This window comes from Eretmochelys imbricata, chromosome 26 (assembly GCF_965152235.1).
Source record: "Eretmochelys imbricata isolate rEreImb1 chromosome 26, rEreImb1.hap1, whole genome shotgun sequence".
NCBI classification, from domain to species: domain Eukaryota; kingdom Metazoa; phylum Chordata; order Testudines; family Cheloniidae; genus Eretmochelys; species Eretmochelys imbricata.
In genome coordinates, this window is record NC_135597.1 from 14,591,265 (window position 1) to 14,607,651 (window position 16,387).

The following is a 16,387-nucleotide window of genomic DNA, read 5'->3' on the forward strand; positions in this document are numbered from 1 at the left end:
GCTGAGGGGAGAGCAGCGCGCGGCACAGCGGCCGCGCACCCCGGGCCAACTACAACTCCCAGGGGCCCGAGCTGCGCGGGGCGGGTCCAGCCCTTAACTGACTGCGCCCTTCTCCTATCGGCCGCGCCCACCGGCCACCCCTGCCCAATCGGCGGGACGGGGCGGGGCGGGGCGCCAGGCCGGCGAGGGGAGCGAGTTGCTGCCTTCTCAGCCCGGACACTCCGGAGTCTCGCATGGGGCGGGCGGCGGCGTGGGGGCCGGGCGGGCGCTGAGGCCTCGGCGCTGCGGGCGATGGGTAAGAAACAGCCCTGCCGGGTCTTGGCCGGGCAGCGTGTCCCCGCGCGGGGCGGGCCGGGGGAGGGGGGGTAAGTTGAGGGGGAGAGTCGGGGGGGCGCCGGGCTGGGCGGGGGGGGGGGGCAAGTTACGGGCCCGGGGGGGCCCGCGCCCCAGGAGCTGCGACCGGTTCGGGGTTGGGGCGGGAGCCGGCTTCCGACCCCGGTGACGGTAAAACCTCCCGCTCCTGCCCCGCGCCCCTGCCCGGCGGCCGGGGCTCGCCGGCCCTGTCCGCACGGCCGGGCCGCAGTTGTCCTCGGCGGCAGGTTCTTCAGGCGGGGCGGCGGCGGCGGCGGGGGGGAGGGGGGAGTTTTTTTCTCCTTGTCTCAAAAGTTTCTGGCTGCCGGGGGCTTCCCAGTCACTTTTTATCTCGCAATACACTTTTCTTTCTAGTTGGTAAATTTCAGCGCCGCGTCGGGCTCTGGCATCCCACTTCCTGTTGCGGTTTGCGATCTGTAGCAGTTCGCAGCTAATTTGTTGTGACAGCTGTCAGCAAGAGCCGGCCTCCCTCCCTCCCTCCCTCTCGCTGGTTCCCAGAAGAATCTGCCTGTTTTTCCCCTTCCCCGCCGCGGCCCCCAAAGGGTTAAGCGGAGGTACGGCACAGTGTGTACGCAGAATTCGGGTTCCATTGTACTCTGTCATTTCCCGAAAGCGGCTCGCTCTCCTCCTTTGAAGATGCTAACGGCCCCTCCTTCCGAGCCAAGAAATGGTTTGACCTTTTCAAGAACACTTTTTTTTTTTCTTTCTTTCTTTCTTTCTTTCTTTCTTTCACCCCCCTACGGCCGCGGAGAGGAATGAAGCTGAGCTATTCCCATTTGCCCCCCTGCTCACCCGAGCACGCTCCCGCGCCTTGGTAGTGTGAACAAGATACATGTTCAGTAGTGGGCGGGGAGGGGGGGGGTGCGTGCGTGAGTGACTCTGGAAATTGCAGATTGCTGCTGTGAAATACAAACATCTACTGTCATGGTTAGCAAAGGCAGAACCAAAAATCCAAAATGCCAGAGGACTCTGCTGCTCCAGATTAGATTGGAGTCGTCCTTCCTTGGGGGCTTCGTTAAATCGCACTCTCCCTTTCTCTATGCGCTGGAATATGTATGAGGTTGAGCACCCCCCTTCCCCCCCCCCCCCGCTGCCCTTTTGGGTAGGGTTTAGATGAGCTCGTGGGTCATTGGCATCTCTAATTTCTGTGATTCCCTGAAGTTTGGGAATGGATTTGCTGCACTTTCTTCCTTGCTGGCATTGGCACCCTACTGGTTCCTCTCTCTCACTCTTGTTTGTACTGAGTCCTTGATTTGTTAGCAAGGTTGGGGTGCTTTTGTTTTAAGGTTTCTTTTGTAGCAGGGTAATCTCATGGCTGAAGCACAAGGGTCGGAGCCTGGAAAACTGGCTTCTATTCCTTGCTCTGCCATTGTGTGACCTTGGGTTAGTCCCGCCCTTCCCCATTCTGTGCCTCAGTTTCCCCACCTGTAAAATGATGGTTATGATATTGCCCCATCACATTTGATGCTGTGGTATCAACATTAATCCACTAATGATGGGAGGATAAAGAACTGGTTTAAAGCAGCATGTCCAGCTCTTCTCTCTGGACTGGTGAAAGGAGAGTGCTGGCAGAGGAAGGGACACCACCATAAACTGTGTGAGCCCCCAACTGTGCAGAAGGGCAGCCCCGAAACAGGCACTTTGCCATCCCAGTAAAACTGCCAAGCAGGGTCCTGCGCGCAGCTGCCTTGCAAATAAACAGGTGCTTTTCAGTGTTGCAACCCAGATAAGACGCATCCCAACTGGCATGAAACAAAGAACAGTATAATACTGGATCCTCAGGATAGGAAATGAGGGTGGGGGGAAGGAACAACTGCTGGGATCTGCATAGGAAGAATGAAGCGCGAGCAGCAGGACTCTGCAGAGCAGAGGGGCAGATTCCTACATGTGAGGAGAGCCAAGTTGTGCTCTCACTCCTCCATATGCAACCCCCCTCCCCCCCCCATGTCTCCAATGTCAGCACAGGCAGGGGTCTTCCCTGTTTATATAAGGAGAGGAGGGCACAGCTTGTCAACAAGCCGTGATCCATCCAGTATAACTGTTAGGAGAACTCCCTAATTAATGGTGTTCGGCTTGCGTTGTAATTAACAAAAACACCTGCACTTGACTCCTTTGTTTATTGGGAGTTGTGCTCTTGCCTCAGTGAGGGGTTCAGGTGTCTTTGTCCCTTCCTCTCCCTGCCTGTTCTCTGTGCCATGTTGATGAGCCCAGGCAGTTGAGGGGAGGGGGGGAAGAATTGACTCGCCGCCTTCCTCCCTCCCCCATAGTAGCTCCTGCCATAAGCTGGGTAAAAGACTCAAGCTGTTCTCTGCTCTGTTTCCCAAAGTTGTCATCATGTCCAGTAATCCTCTCAGAAGCCGGGCTTGTTTTGGCTGCCGTGCGTGGTGATCTCATGCCCAGAGAACATTAAACCGGCCAGTTTTCTCTCCCCTTTGTACAGTATGTGAAAGCGTTTTATGAGCTCGCTGACCCTGTGGGGCTGAGAACGACACAGCAAACACGAACTGGAGTAGGCTGGGCGTCCGAGCCTTGGGAACAGATCAATGCTTGTTGTTCGAAGGGCTCCAGAAGGAGAGGTGGATATTTCACTAGCGTCAGAAGGAGAGACTGATGTGGCCTGGTTCTGATCCACTGGCTCTGGTTCCGATCTGCCCTCCCCTCAGCTTGGAAACAGGGGTTGTTGGAGTAATAGGTGACCTCAGCCCAACAGATGTTGCTCGCTCAGGCTCTGGCACCAGCAAAAGTGCAGAGTAGGAGGGGTTTTTTGTTTGTTTGTTTCTCTTCCTTCCTTGTTGTGTAAACAGAATCTATATTAAGCAGTTATGCAACATGGAATGAATCCCACAAGTGAAGAAGGATGGGGCGGGGCCTCTGCCCTGAATTCACAGCAGATCATGTACCATTCCAAGCCCCTTATTTCCAGAAACGTTGTGTTGTGTGGGAGTCGCTCAGCAAGGTTGCTTGCTGGACCACAGCCAAAGACAAGCTATGTCCCAGGTTCTGACTGGGGGTGGCTCCCCACTATGGCAATCAGGGGCCCTCCTCAGGAGAGGCCTCAGGACTGGAATTTGGCACTGGAACCTTGCTCTGCCACTGTCCTGCTGTGTGATCTTAGCCAAGTCACAGCTCTGCTCAGTGCCTCAGTTTCCCCTCTTTCAATTTAGATTGTAAACTCTTCAGGGCAGGTAGGCGTCTGTCTAGCACCCAGCACAGCGGGGCCCTGATCTCAGTGTGGCCTCTAGACGCTACAGTAATACACCTCTTACAGTGTCCCGGCTGTGCTTCCCTTGGCCTGGCCCATGGGCAGGAGTTTCCTGCTGGTTCTCTGGTCAGGGGTGGGCATACTTTTTTGTAATTATTCAATTGTCAGTTACTTTCGGGCTGCATTGGCAGCAGCACAGACCCAAATACTTGCTTTAGGCCTAATGGGGACACTGCAGGGCAGTCTGCCCAGCTCTACCCCCCTACTGACTTGGAGGGGTTGGGATTCTTCTATGAGCCAGGTGGGAACTGGTTAGGATTATTTAACTGCTGGGCGGTAGAGGGAGGTGGCCTCTACTCGGCTCTCACTGTCTATGGGCTCTTGTTGAAGAGCTTGAGGGGTGAAGGATAGGACGTTTGACAGGGCAGAACTAGCAGGAGTGGTTAGGGGCTGCAGGAGACCTAAGGCAGGTCTCCATGTCTTGCGTTGTCTCAGGAAATGACTGGGGAAGTGGAAGGGTCTCTCCACTTGCTCGCTGGGGCTGGGGGGGGGGTTTCCCATCCCTCCTCAGCAACTGAAGGGAGAGTGAGCCACCTGCCAGAGGCAGTTAGCCGAGCGTCTGGCAGGAACGGATGTGGCTGAGGTGGGGAAGCGTTCACAGCTCTGCACTGGCTCCCACGGCTCCAGGAAGCCACCCTGAAAGCGAAAGCAGTGGCCAGACGGCCCACCATCAGGAGCTGTTGACAAACATGCATATCTCTGAACAGGAAGCAAGGCAGATACCTGCGTCACAGAGGTCTCTGTTCTTGGAAAGCCTGCCTGTCCTTGGGCCAAGTCCGGGGCAATGGGTCCCTCTGGCATGTCTGAGGCTGAAGAGTGTCCCTCTCTGGAGTTCTGACTGGGTTCAGCTGGGGCTGGCCCCCTGTGCAGAGCTGGGACCTCCCTCAGAAAGGGTGGCGTGTAGCAATGAACCATGGGTCCACGCATGAAATCCTGAGAGACCCAACTGTTCCCTGAGTTCAGGGCTGTGCAGATCTGGGCATCCGGGTCTCCATCCATTGGAGAGTCCTGGGAAGTCTGGACTGGGAAGTCTGGATCCAGATCCAGCTCTGCACCCTGCGTTTGAGGGGAGGGAAGGTTGGATCCTGGGTTACTGATGCTGGAAACTGGGGCCCTGCAGCATTTGAGGGACTGATCACATGTATTCCCTAGTACATGTATCTATCTGTCTGGTGTCTCACTCTGCTGTGTGTGTGCACAGAGTATGGAGAGAACCTCCCCTTGATTTGCATGGTTGTTTGGGCCTTTTGCTTCTCAGTGGTTTCTCCATCTTCTTCTTTGGCCACAGCACTCAGCTTCAAAGGGAAGAGGAAGAAGAAGACATCCACAATGGAGGCTGCTGGGCCAGGACCTGTGGAAGAGGCTGATGCTGTGAAGCCTGGACCCGAGGGGAGCCAGAGCACTGTGGACCCACTGGACCAGGTGGTGAGTGAGAAACAGCATGAAGTTCTCTCCTCGTCTCCCATTGGAGTTTCTTGAGTCACTCAGCCTTCTCCGTGAGATGAGAATGGGGAGCTTGAAACCTCTGAGGGAGGTGTGTAAAGGATGCTGTCATTTTGTTATTTGGGTACCTGTGTCCATAGCTGCATTGCTGTTCGACAGGCAGCAACTGACAGCAATGCTCCGGGAACAACAGCTGAAATTCCTGTGCAGCCTAGCGCAGGGGGAATCTCTCTTCTTTCCCTTGGCGGCAAACAGTTGTTAAAGGCTGTTTCATCGCTGTTCCAGCATACCCCGATAGGTGTCTGTATGAAAAGACAGCCCTGGACTTTGGGTTGGTTTCACTCTTATTCTAGATGAAGGGAAAACAACAAATTATAAAGTCAAGCCTCCAGGGAAGAGAGGGTTGTTTTATTTGTATTATGATAGGTGACCCAGTCCTGGCCTGGGACCTCGTTGGGCTGGGTGCTGTACAGCCCCAGAACAGAGAGAGGGTACCTGCACCAAAGTACATGATGAGAGCTGACAGGCAGAGCACAAGGAAGCAATGAGACAGTGTTGTCTACCTGGGCAGGGCAGACACAGGGTGGGGAAAGGGGCAGAACGCACCAGCAGAGTGAACCATGGGATGCAAGCAAATGGCAAGTTAGTGCCAGGATTTTTTTTCTTAAGATCAGCTAAAGGGAAAGAAAAGGGACAGGGGTGAGGGGGAGAGGGTTGGAGGGGTAGATGTGAAGTGACACGGAGATGAAGGGACTATGGGGGAGACTGTGTGCATCGCTTTTATAACCTGCTGCCTCAGCTTGGCCTCCGTCGCTAGCTCCCCCTGAAGCCAGGCTCCTTGGATGCAGAGCCATTCCATAGAGTGGCTACGGAATTCTGCATGGGGCCTGTTTGCCTGGGCAGGGCTGACTTGCACCTGCATCAATCCCTTATTTGCACCTGCAACATGCAGCAAAGGTGTGTCCCTTACCATAGAGAAGACTCAGAACTTGGTTTTTATAAATAGAAGGGGATGATTGATTGAGGCTGCTGGATGCAGATAAGACTCAGGGGTTCTCCTGAACTTCCAGACAAGTGCAACCTGTGCTGCTGAAGCAGTTGTGCAACAGACTTCTGATGCTGCTGCACTCCTAGGTGTGCAAACCTGCCCGGTGCTCAGTTTGTGCACACACAGGTGTGCACCATCTGCAGCAGGGAGTCGGAAGCCAGGCTGTGACTGAGACACTGAGAGTGTTTTGGGGCAAGGCACATTACAGGCCTCTGGAATAATCGGTGCAGTTATGGAATTGAGACCATTTCCAGGAATGGTGACAACCCAAAAGAGAAAGCAGATGCTCAGATTGTCCGTCTGCATCACGTGAAACTGAGAGGGGAGCCACAGGGCCAAGGAACTAGTGAGGGGGAAATGGGTGAAGGGCAGTCGGGAAAGTCATGTCCACCTTTGTCTCTCTCTGAGCATTGCTGCCCTTGCTGCATGGAGCATGTTGCATAGTTATGTATGCTGCTGGGTGCACGTGGCCCAATGCTGCTCTGTGAAAGGCCTGCGGGAGCGCACCCAGCCCAGTGGAGGTCACTGCATGGAGCATGTGGGCCGTAGGAAGCGTGTCTGTTCTCTCTTTTGGGGGAGATGCCCCTTTAGCTTACCAGAGGCCTGTGGCTTCTCCATTGTGGAAGGTAGTGAGTTCTGTTCCTCCTGTTGCTTGTAGGCATCTGCCTGCCTGCGGGGCCTGTTCCATGGCTCCTGGCCACAGAACCTTCCACAGGACTGTCGCGTGAGACTGATGTGTCCCTCCTCATCGACTTCCGCTGTCAATTTAAAGTCCTTCTAGGTTGCAGCCATGGGGTGGGTGTAAGTCGTACAGCCTCCCTGGGTCGAGTGTTGGGTTATACTGGTTCTTGTCAATCCATTATCTCCCCAAGCACTATGGAAACTCACATATGATGCCTTGTGCCTTTGTGGACACATTTAAGGGGCACCTGCCACTTCCATCGTGGTGGGGAGAGAGATGGGATGGATACGAAAGAGACCTACCCCTTGGTGCTGAGAGTGAGGGGTGTAGACTGCGTGAGTCCTCAGCACTGGGTGGCTGGTGTGATTGCTAAAGATGGGACTAGAGACAAAGTGTCCCCAGCAGTCCCCTGCCGTGGGCCTAGCTGCTGTGACAGCCATGGCAGGACACACCATAACCCTGCTCCCATTAAATGGCACTGGATGTCTTAGGTGACCAATAATGGCAGACCATGCCTCTCGCTCTGTGGGCCACCAGTGTTGATCCAATCTAGGAAAAATTGTTCCTCGCTGAGAGTTGTTCTGGTGAAAGGAGTTTGGTGAAGTGGTTCATTCACTCAGTCTGGTTTCCAACAGACAGGTGGCTGCTTCACCGAAACCACTGCCACAGCCAACTTGAGTGGGTAGGCTTAGGAGAGCGGGCGAGGACCAGATGGTGTACAAAGCATGTCTCGTGCCCTAGAGGAGAGGCCTGTCCCATCAGGGCAGGCCTGAGTAGGTTGTGGTGGTGCTGAGTGGGTTTGAGAAACTTGCCCTGTGGCAGAGGCCTTGAATTGCCAGGACTCTCGCTCATGCACCAGTCCCCTGCACTGAATTCACTGCGGTTTAAAAAAGGAAAAGGAGGCCCAGAAATAGCTCAGCAGCTACAATAACACCACTGTCACAAGCAGTTAAAAGAATAGAAAGAAGAAAAAGTGCTGGGAGCTGAGCAGCTGCTTTGCCCAAAAATAGCAACAAGTTTTATAACTCTGGAAAATGTAGAACAAACAAACGAGAAACATTTTTAGCCGAGAGAGAGAGAGAGAGAGGATGAGAGCGAGTATTTCTGCCCTTCTGTTTTCCTGGAAGCTGTTCCTCGTGTTCTCACACAGCTCCAGTGCTCTGACCAACTTGGCTGCCTTCCCAGCCGGGAGAATAATAAACTCTGGCTCTCACTCTTTAGTTGCACAAGTCTGTTACTCTCCGGAGCTAATAAAATGCCTCCGACCGCAAAACGCCTCTCGATGGTATTTAGAGCAGTGTACAATGCAGCATGGCATTCGGTGAAAACCCCACTGGTGGGAATAGAACCCAGGAGTCCTGACTCCCAGTTCACTGCTGCAAGTGTGTATCCAGCAGGCAGTCGTGCAGATGTGTTTGGGGGTGTCCAAGATTAGGTTGAAAAGAGGCAAGAAGATGTGAAGCTTCAGTAACTCTCTTATCATCCCTGCCATTCTGTAAGTTGCCTTGCATTGTTCCCCTCCTTGCTGAGGGACTCTGGGGGCAACTGGTCCTGGATCCTGGCCCTCCAGCCTGCACAGCTGTTCTGAAGCAAACATGAGCTAGGTTGTGGGAGCTGCTGCTGCTCCTCAGCTGTGCATATCTAGGAGGGTTAAGGAATTAATACAGTCCCCCCGTCCGTTCCCCCCCCCCCCACACACACACAAATGCAGTCTTCTCTGGATTCAGGATGGCTTTAGCCAGCTCTGTGTGGCAAATGCATGCAAGTTGGGTGACCTAGTGGCAATGGCCTGGCAGTCAGGACTCCTGGTACAATTCCTGGCTCTGATAGGAAGCATGGTCCAGTGAGTAGAGTGCGGGCTGGGAGCCAGGACTCCCGGGTTCTATTCCTGGCTCTGCCATGGACTCTCTGTGTGAGCTGAGGCAGGTCCCCTCCCTCTCTGTCCTTTGGCTTCCCCACCTCATTTGGTGATTGCCTGGCTGTGTTTCTCTGCAGGACTCTCCAGCGCTGAAGCCAGACAGCAGCTCCGAAGAGGAGCAGAAGAGGCTGGTGGAGGAGATGGGGGATGAACAGGCATTGAGCAGGGAGAAGGAAGAGGAGCAGGCCTTCCTGGTCAATCTCTACAAGTTCATGAAGGACCGTCACACGCCCATCGAGAGAGTGCCTCATCTTGGCTTCAAGCAGAGTGCGTCCATTTACCTTGCACGCGTCCACTCATTTCTCCTGTCACAGCTTACTGCTCAGCTTCTCATAACTGTGTCTTGGGGGGGGGGAGAATTCCAGAATCCTTTGCTGGTTCCCAGCCCAGGTGGCACTGCAGGAGTGGGTTTAGGAGTGACATGCCAGCCACCTCTTCAGGGCCGGCCTATGAGAGGCTGACACATCCATGTAACAGCCAGCCATAGACTGGGGGCAGGAAGTGGGGCTACCCCAGGACAAGTGCCAGTGATTCCCCCTCCACGACTGGCAGGCCCAGGCCTGTTGGCTGAGTAACCTGCCAGCACCACAAGCAATGAGCACCACTCAGTGGCCCAAAGGAAGCAAACTGTTGCTGCTCGTGAGATCCTTGTGCAGGTGGCTCACAACAATTCAAGGGTGGCTTTTTGAGTGACCAGAACTCCCCTTCCCAGGCCCTAAATGGATGGGGGTGTTATCTATGCTGCGCCCTCTGGAGCAGGGTGTGGGGGGTGCTAATGGCAGAGAGCAAAAGGAGAAAGCCATCGTATGTGGTGAAGCTTACTGCTCTGATCTCTGTCAGTGCCTTGGCCATGCCGGCCAGGCGGGCAGCTTCCTTGCGACAGTGCCTCTGTGCTCACTGGGACCATAACAGTCTGCTAATCTTCCTTGTGGCAGTGCCCTGCCCAAGCCACCCAGTGTCTCAGCACTAACCTCTCCCCAAAAGGCAGCACAGCAGCTGGTCTCCAGGCATGACACGCTGCGGTGCTCCCTATACATCCTGTGTACGGAACCCTGCCCTGGCTGACGACCCTGCGTCATGTTGCTAATGGCCCATCTTGTAGCTCCCATTAAAGTCAATGGGGGCTGCTCTCACACAACCTCCAAGAGTCTGACTGACAGGACTGCTGGTGATGAAGGGTGAGTAGTGCCTTGGGACAGGTGTCATGAAACATTAGCCCACTGACCTGTCCTCACTCCTTGCCCATTCCTTGTCTTTGTCTAGTTAACCTGTGGAAGATCTACAAAGCTGTGGAGAAGCTGGGAGCATATGAGCTGGTAAGAAGCGTGGAACTGAATTACTGGGGCAGGGACCCCGCTGCCATCACCCTTTTGCTGCCCTGTTGCAGGGTCATCTCTTTAGCAAAGTGGGACACAACTTCCTCTGGAGCCTAAATCTGTTGCTATGTGCAGCAGCTGGGAGCAGGACAGGGTTTAGAGGATCATGGCGGACTGTCCTAGCCTGTGGCCAAACTCCTGTTCAAACAGGTCTCAGCTGCAATGCTGCAGCGCTGGGGCAAGGCTTCTTGGCATGGAAGAGACCTCCCAGAGTCTCTCAGCTGAGGTGGAACTGCCATTGCTTCCAGCCAGAGTCATGCCCGGAGGGCTGAAGGTAGTCCCTGGTGCACAAAGCTGTGGTGGCCAATCCGTGCTGTTAGTGCTGATCTCGGCCCCAGTGACCCCACTCGGAACGAAGGGAAGGGGCTCAGAAGCTGGTGTAGACTTCGCTTCGGGCTCTTCTGCAGCAGAACTGCAAAGATGGTATCGCTGGGGTGTCCCAGCTGATTCATGCCTCCCTGCAACAAGCAAATCCACTGCGTTAGAGGGGGAGGGACAGGGGCGTCTTGGTGAAGCTCATGGTTCAGGTCCTGGAGCAAGGGACAGCGCACACAGCTGCTGATTGGGACAGACAGTGCAGTGCAATAAGCAAAGCACAGTGCTGGACCTGGAGGGAGAGGGGTGGAGAACCTAGTCCCTGGGACATTGGCAGCCAGGGCAAGAGAGTTTGGGGGAAAGGGAAAGGTACCCTGCTCAGCCCCGTAGAGCTAGAGCGGTGTGCAGAGTCCTGGAGCTGGCCTTTTAAAGGCCCTGCCCTGCTGAGGCTGGTGGGCATGAGAGAGTTAACCAGGCACCTGGTGATTTATCTCTCTGAGCAGAGCAGCGCTGGCATCTCCTGCTGCCTCTTCCTGTCCCTGGTGGATTTAACGGGCAGAAGGGGGAGGGGACTTTGCTGCAGAATGAACGTTTTCCTTCATGTTGGCACTTTGCTTGGCTCAGCTAATTTCCTCCCCGTCGCCCCATCTGTTCCTGCGAACGGCAGCAATGAGAGTTGCTGGCGCCAGCACCTGTGTGGAGCGCCATGGGGAGGGGAGGCTGCCTGGAGCCCGCAAGGGGGCTCTCCAGCTCCAGACACCAGTGGGATGGAGCATGTGGTGTTTTCAGCAAGTTGACCAAAAGCCCTGCCACCTGCAGATGACCCACCCTGGGGTGAGGGGAATGGATCTAATTAGCGCCCATCACTTAACTCTTTCCTGGCTCCCAGTGCAGCACGGTGCTGATTGCTGCTCAGGGGAAGGATGGCTTGGGGGTCAAAGCAGGACAGCAGGAGGTCCCAGCATAAGCAATAGGGCCTGCACTGGTGCTGACAGGTTGTGCCTCTGTACACCAGTACTGCGCTGGAACTGGAAAGCTTGGGTTCTGTTCTAGCTGTGCCGTTGTTGCTCTGTGGCTCGGTTTCCCCTGCTGTAAAACGTGACGGTCACAGCCTTAGGCTGGATCCCAACAGGTGTCCCGTGATTTGTGTGCTGGTATCCTGTCCTCAGCCATGGCCCTGTCGTGAGGCTCCATGGAGGGCTGGATGTAGTCTCAGGCGTTAGTGCAATGAGCATCCATCAGCAGGTCCAAGAACCTAGGCCCAAGGATGCCAGCTCTAACACAGAACCTGTGGTCAGCTCCTTGGGTGCTCCCCAACCCTGAGCTTTGGAGGGGAGCTGCTGTCGCCATCCCAGCCCTGCCCAGGCACCCCAGATTCCAGTGCTGGCAGGGCCTCTCCCTGCTCTGCAGCAGGGCACATCGCTGGGGTAAGGCAGGCTGTGCAAGGTGCTCCTGGATGCTGTGGACACAGCATCCCCAGTAGGTCTCATTCTCCCCTCCTTTTGCAGGTCACAGGAAGACGCCTCTGGAAGAACGTGTATGATGAGCTGGGGGGCAGCCCTGGAAGCACCAGCGCGGCCACCTGCACCCGGAGGCACTACGAGAGGTACTGGCCCTCCTGCCCATGCCACAGCCCTGGAGGCACAAACTGGAAGAGCAGCCAGCCCTCCTGGAGTGCCTCACCTCAGCTAGCTGCCAGTGTCACCAGGAGCAGCCACGGACGGCTGCCCTTGAGGCCTCGGTTTGAGTGTCCGCCCTGCCAGCCAGGCTGTGAGGTCTGTCCTGGCGCCCGGCACTGTCTGTGGTGCTGAGCCCACACTAGCACAGCAGGGGGCTTGCTCCCTCTGCGGCACATGAGGTTTGAGCTGGTTACTGTGCCTCTCGTGCAGGCAGCAGAAACTCCTGCTCCTCAATCCAGTGGTCCCAGGTCTGACCCCTGCTGAGGTCACTCTTCCACTCCTGGGTCCCCAGATCAGTAGCTTCCAGTTAACATCACCCTACATCTGCTGCTTCCCACCTTGTGCCCACCCTACGTGTAAACTGGGTACCCCGGCAAGTCCTGCCCTTTGCTCTGTGCCTCAGTTTCCCCATCTGTAAAATGGTGTGTGGTACCACCCTTACTCTGCAGGTTGTGGCAGGGATGCACCCAACCATGTTTGAGGTATTTGCGGATCCTCCGATGGAAGGGACCAGAGAAGAGTGGGGTGGGGGGAGCAGCCCAATTGTTGGCGGACATACAGGTCCCTGAGGATGCTGGTTGCACCTGCTAGGATGTAGCAGTGCCGGAATCTGGTGCTTCCTCCTAGGAACACAGGTACTGCTGCATAGGCCTAGTGCCATTGCTGTGCTCTGCCCGAGCCCAGCCAAGTCCTCTGCAGTGGGTCATGGTTAGGGTGGGGAGGGCCTGCCTGTCTCAGTGGAACTGGGCTCCTCTGGGCCACTGTCCCTGATTCATGCACTTGGCCTCTCTGTCCTGCAGGCTGGTCCTCCCGTATGTGCGACACCTGAAGGGCGAGGATGACAAGCCCCTGCCCCCTGCCAAGCCCCGGAAGCAGTACAAGGTCTCCAGGGAGCCCCGTGGGGAGCAGGGCGATGACGCAGCTGAAAAGAGCAAGAGAGTCAAGAAGGAGAAAAGCGGAGATCAGGTGCAGGACTGGGCCAAGCTGGGCCAACCCCTCCTCAGGGTCTCTCAACAGCAGCCTCCAGACCATTGCTCCTGACAGTGCTCATGCTGCAAGGAGAGATACTGGGGGCTACGCTGGGGCGAGGGACTGGGCAGGGAGAAAAGCTTCTGAGAGAACAGAACTGCAATGGGCTGTGGAGCAGCAGGGAGGAGGAGGAGGCTGTGACTGGACGCCTGGGGGAAGAGAACAAAGGAGTGGGCAAGTGTGGGAGCTGGACAGCTGGCCCCCCATGGCTTTCAGGGGGGACTCCAACTGGTTGGTGGATCTGGACAGCTGTAGTTAGAAGTTCAGGTTAGAATGGGGAGCTCTTACTATAGTGGCTGAGGAGGAGTGGGAGCTGCTCACCCAGGTCAGGGGTTGGCCTGGGAGCGCCCCTCTGCATTTAGCAGATGAGTGGGGGCTGTGTCCTGTGCCCCCTCTGACCCTACCCTGGCTCTGCTCACAGGAGTGTGCTCAGCCCTTTCCCAGCGCTCATGGTACCATCCCTTGGGTTGCAGGTTTTGCCTGAGAAGGTGAAGCTGGATACCTCTGCCATTCCAAAACGGGGCAGGGAGACTGTGACAGATGGCCCCGAGCAGAGCCGACCAGGAGACCGAGCTGAGGGGCTCCCCCTTTCGAACACCAAGGACTTGGCCAAGAGCCAGCCATCCATGAGCTGCCACAGCAACTGCAGGGCCCACGGCTGCTCTGAGGCCTACAAACGGCTCTTCTCCAGCTTTTACTTCAAGGGGAACCATGGCATCATGTCTCCCTTGGCCAAGAAGAAGCTGCTGGCTCAAGTGAGCAAGGCTGAATCCTTGCACTGTCATGAGAGACATCTGAGCCATTGCCCAGAAGGCAAGAAATCCAGGTCTGCAGGGCTCCCCTGCCCCAGCCCAGAGCTCGACTCCAACAGGCCATCAGTCATTCATCAGAGCAAAGAGGGAAGGAGCCCTGTGCCAGAGGGGGATGATGCCAATGACCCAGCCCAAGCGTGCCTCCCCCCTAACAAAGGGGAGGGGGCACCGTGCCCAAAGGGATCTCTGAGCCCCAGAGGCAGCCAGATATTTCCGAGGACAGAGGACGGGAGTTCAGGGCGCCACCTCTCCCCTGCTCCTGCCATCTTCACTGGCCACTTCCATGCGTACAGAAGTGAGGTTCTGAAACCCGTGAGCTGCCACCCCCTACGAGGCCCGATGGAGTATTTTCGGGGCTTCAAGGATTTCCCAGAGTCTCTCTCCATCTATCAGCAGCCAGGCAAGGACCTGCAGCCAGCCAACCTCACTCGGAAGAGGCAGGAGGGTTGTGTGGAGCAGCCAGAAGATCTGCGCAGCAAAGCGAGCCAGGCCCCGCCCTCCTGGAGCAGAGACAGCCAGGGACCCTCTGCTTTCTATAAAGGCAGCTCTGCGGGGAGCAGAGGTTCTCCCTTTGCCAGTGTGAAAGCCTGCTGGGTCCCACCCATGGCCAGCTTTGCCAAGGCCAGTCCCCCGCTGCCCAAGAATGGCGGGCTCGTCCAGCCCATCCCACAGAACCAGGTGGGCAGCCCTGCCCTGGGCCCCGGGCCGAGGAGCAAGCGCAGTCTGGAGGAGGAGGGCTTTGTTCATGGGAAGAAGCTAAAGGCTGTCTCGCCTCTCATCAAGGGAGTGGAGCCAAAGGACAAACGCGGCGAGTCGCCGAGCCTCCAGCAGGGCCTGGCCAAGCCCCAGGCCGTGGTGCCAAGCCCCAGCTTCCCAGCACCGCTCCCCTCTGCTACAGGGCAGGATAGTTACAAAGGGACGATGCTGAGGTTCCCGGTGAACTTTGGCACCCCCGCGGACCATTTAAAGGGCCAGTCCTCTTCACTGATTCCTTCGCTCTCTGTCAGCCCATTTGTCATCCCTGCGTTTCCAGGCCACTTATTAGCTGCCTCCACTCAATCCTCAGACCTCTGCCGGCCGCTGGCTGCCAGCCTAGTGCACTACCCTACGTCTTACGACAGCTCGCTGCGCCAGAGGCTGTACCCTGTGTCGACGTGGCACAATCAGCCAACGTACGCCTCCCCTCACGGGACCACCTTTCACCGGAACAACAAGCTGTAGCCACTGGCATGGACCCTGTCACTTGTGGAGAGAGAGGTTTCTACTGATGGGAGTGGGTCCCAGCCAGCCATGGCGCAGGAGTAGGACACTCAGTAACACTGCAGCTGTGCTGCATCTCGCCTTTGGAGCTGCCCCAGTCCCGTGGCCTTGTATTGCAAAGCAATCAGAGAATATACGGACAGTGTGGACCACATCATTTTTACTCTTGATCTTTGAGCTTTATTTGTAACTGACATCGTACGCTGGGGACTTCAACACACACGTGTTGTGGGTTTTTAAAAAAAAAAAAAAATGGGAGCAAAATAGGTTCTGGAGATTCCTCTTAATGCCAGAGGTGACCCCATCCATCTTGTAATCGCTCAGACAAGTAGGTTCCAAAGTGCAGCGCGAACGTGGATGTTGTCAGTCCATGATCCTTAATAGCAGGACTGAAAATAGGAGTGTAAAGATAGGGAGAGAAGAAAAATTCAAATGAACTAACCAGTACTGTTTCTAGGGTATCCCAGTATGCCAGCTGAGTTTTTGGGGTGCTCTATGATCCATGTTACAGAGCACTAGCTCTTCTGATCTAAAACAGTGCGAGTTTATTTCAGTTGAGTCGCCTCAAGGACAGGAATCATGGGTTTAAATTTCCAGAGGCTTGGGGGAAGGGAGTTAAAACACCCATTGGTTTTGCAGAGCCCTGAAATGCTTTGAGACGTTCCCAAGCTACTCCCATCCCAACGTGACACTGTCTGTGGAAGCTCCTGTGGATCTCTCCAAAGGCTGCGTTGGTCTGATTGGAAGCATCTAGGTGGTCTACAATAAAACTGCCCAAGATGGTGCAAAATGGGTAGAGTGTTTGGGGTCTGTGTGATCTCTGGGACTGTGGCGGGAGGAGGAAGAGGCCCATCAAGAGTGGTCAATACTAAGCAAATAGTGTGTGCGGTGCGTATGCTTTGTGATGATTGCATTGTCACTTAAGGAAGCACATGTGATGGGGACCTGCTGATCCGGCACTATGTCCAGGGCTGGTGAGGAATAGCTCTCTTGGGAACAGGCTGGCACCACCTTGCAAGAAGGTGGTTGGATGCTGCTGCAGGAGTGAGCAGCAAACGGAACTGCCTGTCCTCACATAGGGTGTAAGCACTGGTACAACTCCACTGACTTCAGCGGGGTTAATCACACTGGTGGGACTAGGAGATGTGAATTCTGACTCCTGCTCCTGTCTGTTTCAATGCCAAACCTGTC

The 16,387-nt window shown here is 55.7% G+C and overlaps 1 protein-coding gene across 2 annotated transcripts; it reads left to right on the forward strand.

The window, feature by feature from the left end:
- The first annotated feature begins 201 nt into the window (after positions 1 to 201).
- Positions 202 to 15,989, forward strand: ARID5A (AT-rich interaction domain 5A). 2 transcript variants are annotated; one of them, XM_077805719.1, is made up of 7 exons: positions 202 to 295; positions 4,923 to 5,059; positions 8,803 to 8,992; positions 9,989 to 10,041; positions 11,925 to 12,022; positions 12,896 to 13,061; positions 13,598 to 15,989. In XM_077805719.1, the coding sequence occupies exons 1-7, from the start codon at positions 292 to 294 to the stop codon at positions 15,155 to 15,157; spliced, it is 2,208 nt and encodes a 735-aa protein (XP_077661845.1). In that variant the 5' UTR covers positions 202 to 291; the 3' UTR covers positions 15,158 to 15,989. The 2 variants fall into 2 exon arrangements, with proteins under 2 accessions (XP_077661845.1, XP_077661844.1); XM_077805718.1 differs by lacking the exon at positions 202 to 295 and having other exon boundaries at positions 4,405 to 5,059.
- Positions 15,990 to 16,387: the final 398 nt, after the last annotated feature.

What these genes read in the sequence shown, in the direction of transcription:
- ARID5A (XM_077805718.1), top strand. Translation starts at nt 4,790, where the DNA reads ATGTATCTATCTGTCTGGTGTCTCACTCTGCTGTGTGTGTGCACAGAG. An exon ending in TGGACCCACTGGACCAGGTG is followed by an intron (nt 5,060 to 8,802) that starts GTGAGTGAGAAA and finishes GTTTCTCTGCAG; the next exon opens with GACTCTCCAGCGCTGAAGCC. An exon ending in TCATCTTGGCTTCAAGCAGA is followed by an intron (nt 8,993 to 9,988) that starts GTGCGTCCATTT and finishes GTCTTTGTCTAG; the next exon opens with TTAACCTGTGGAAGATCTAC.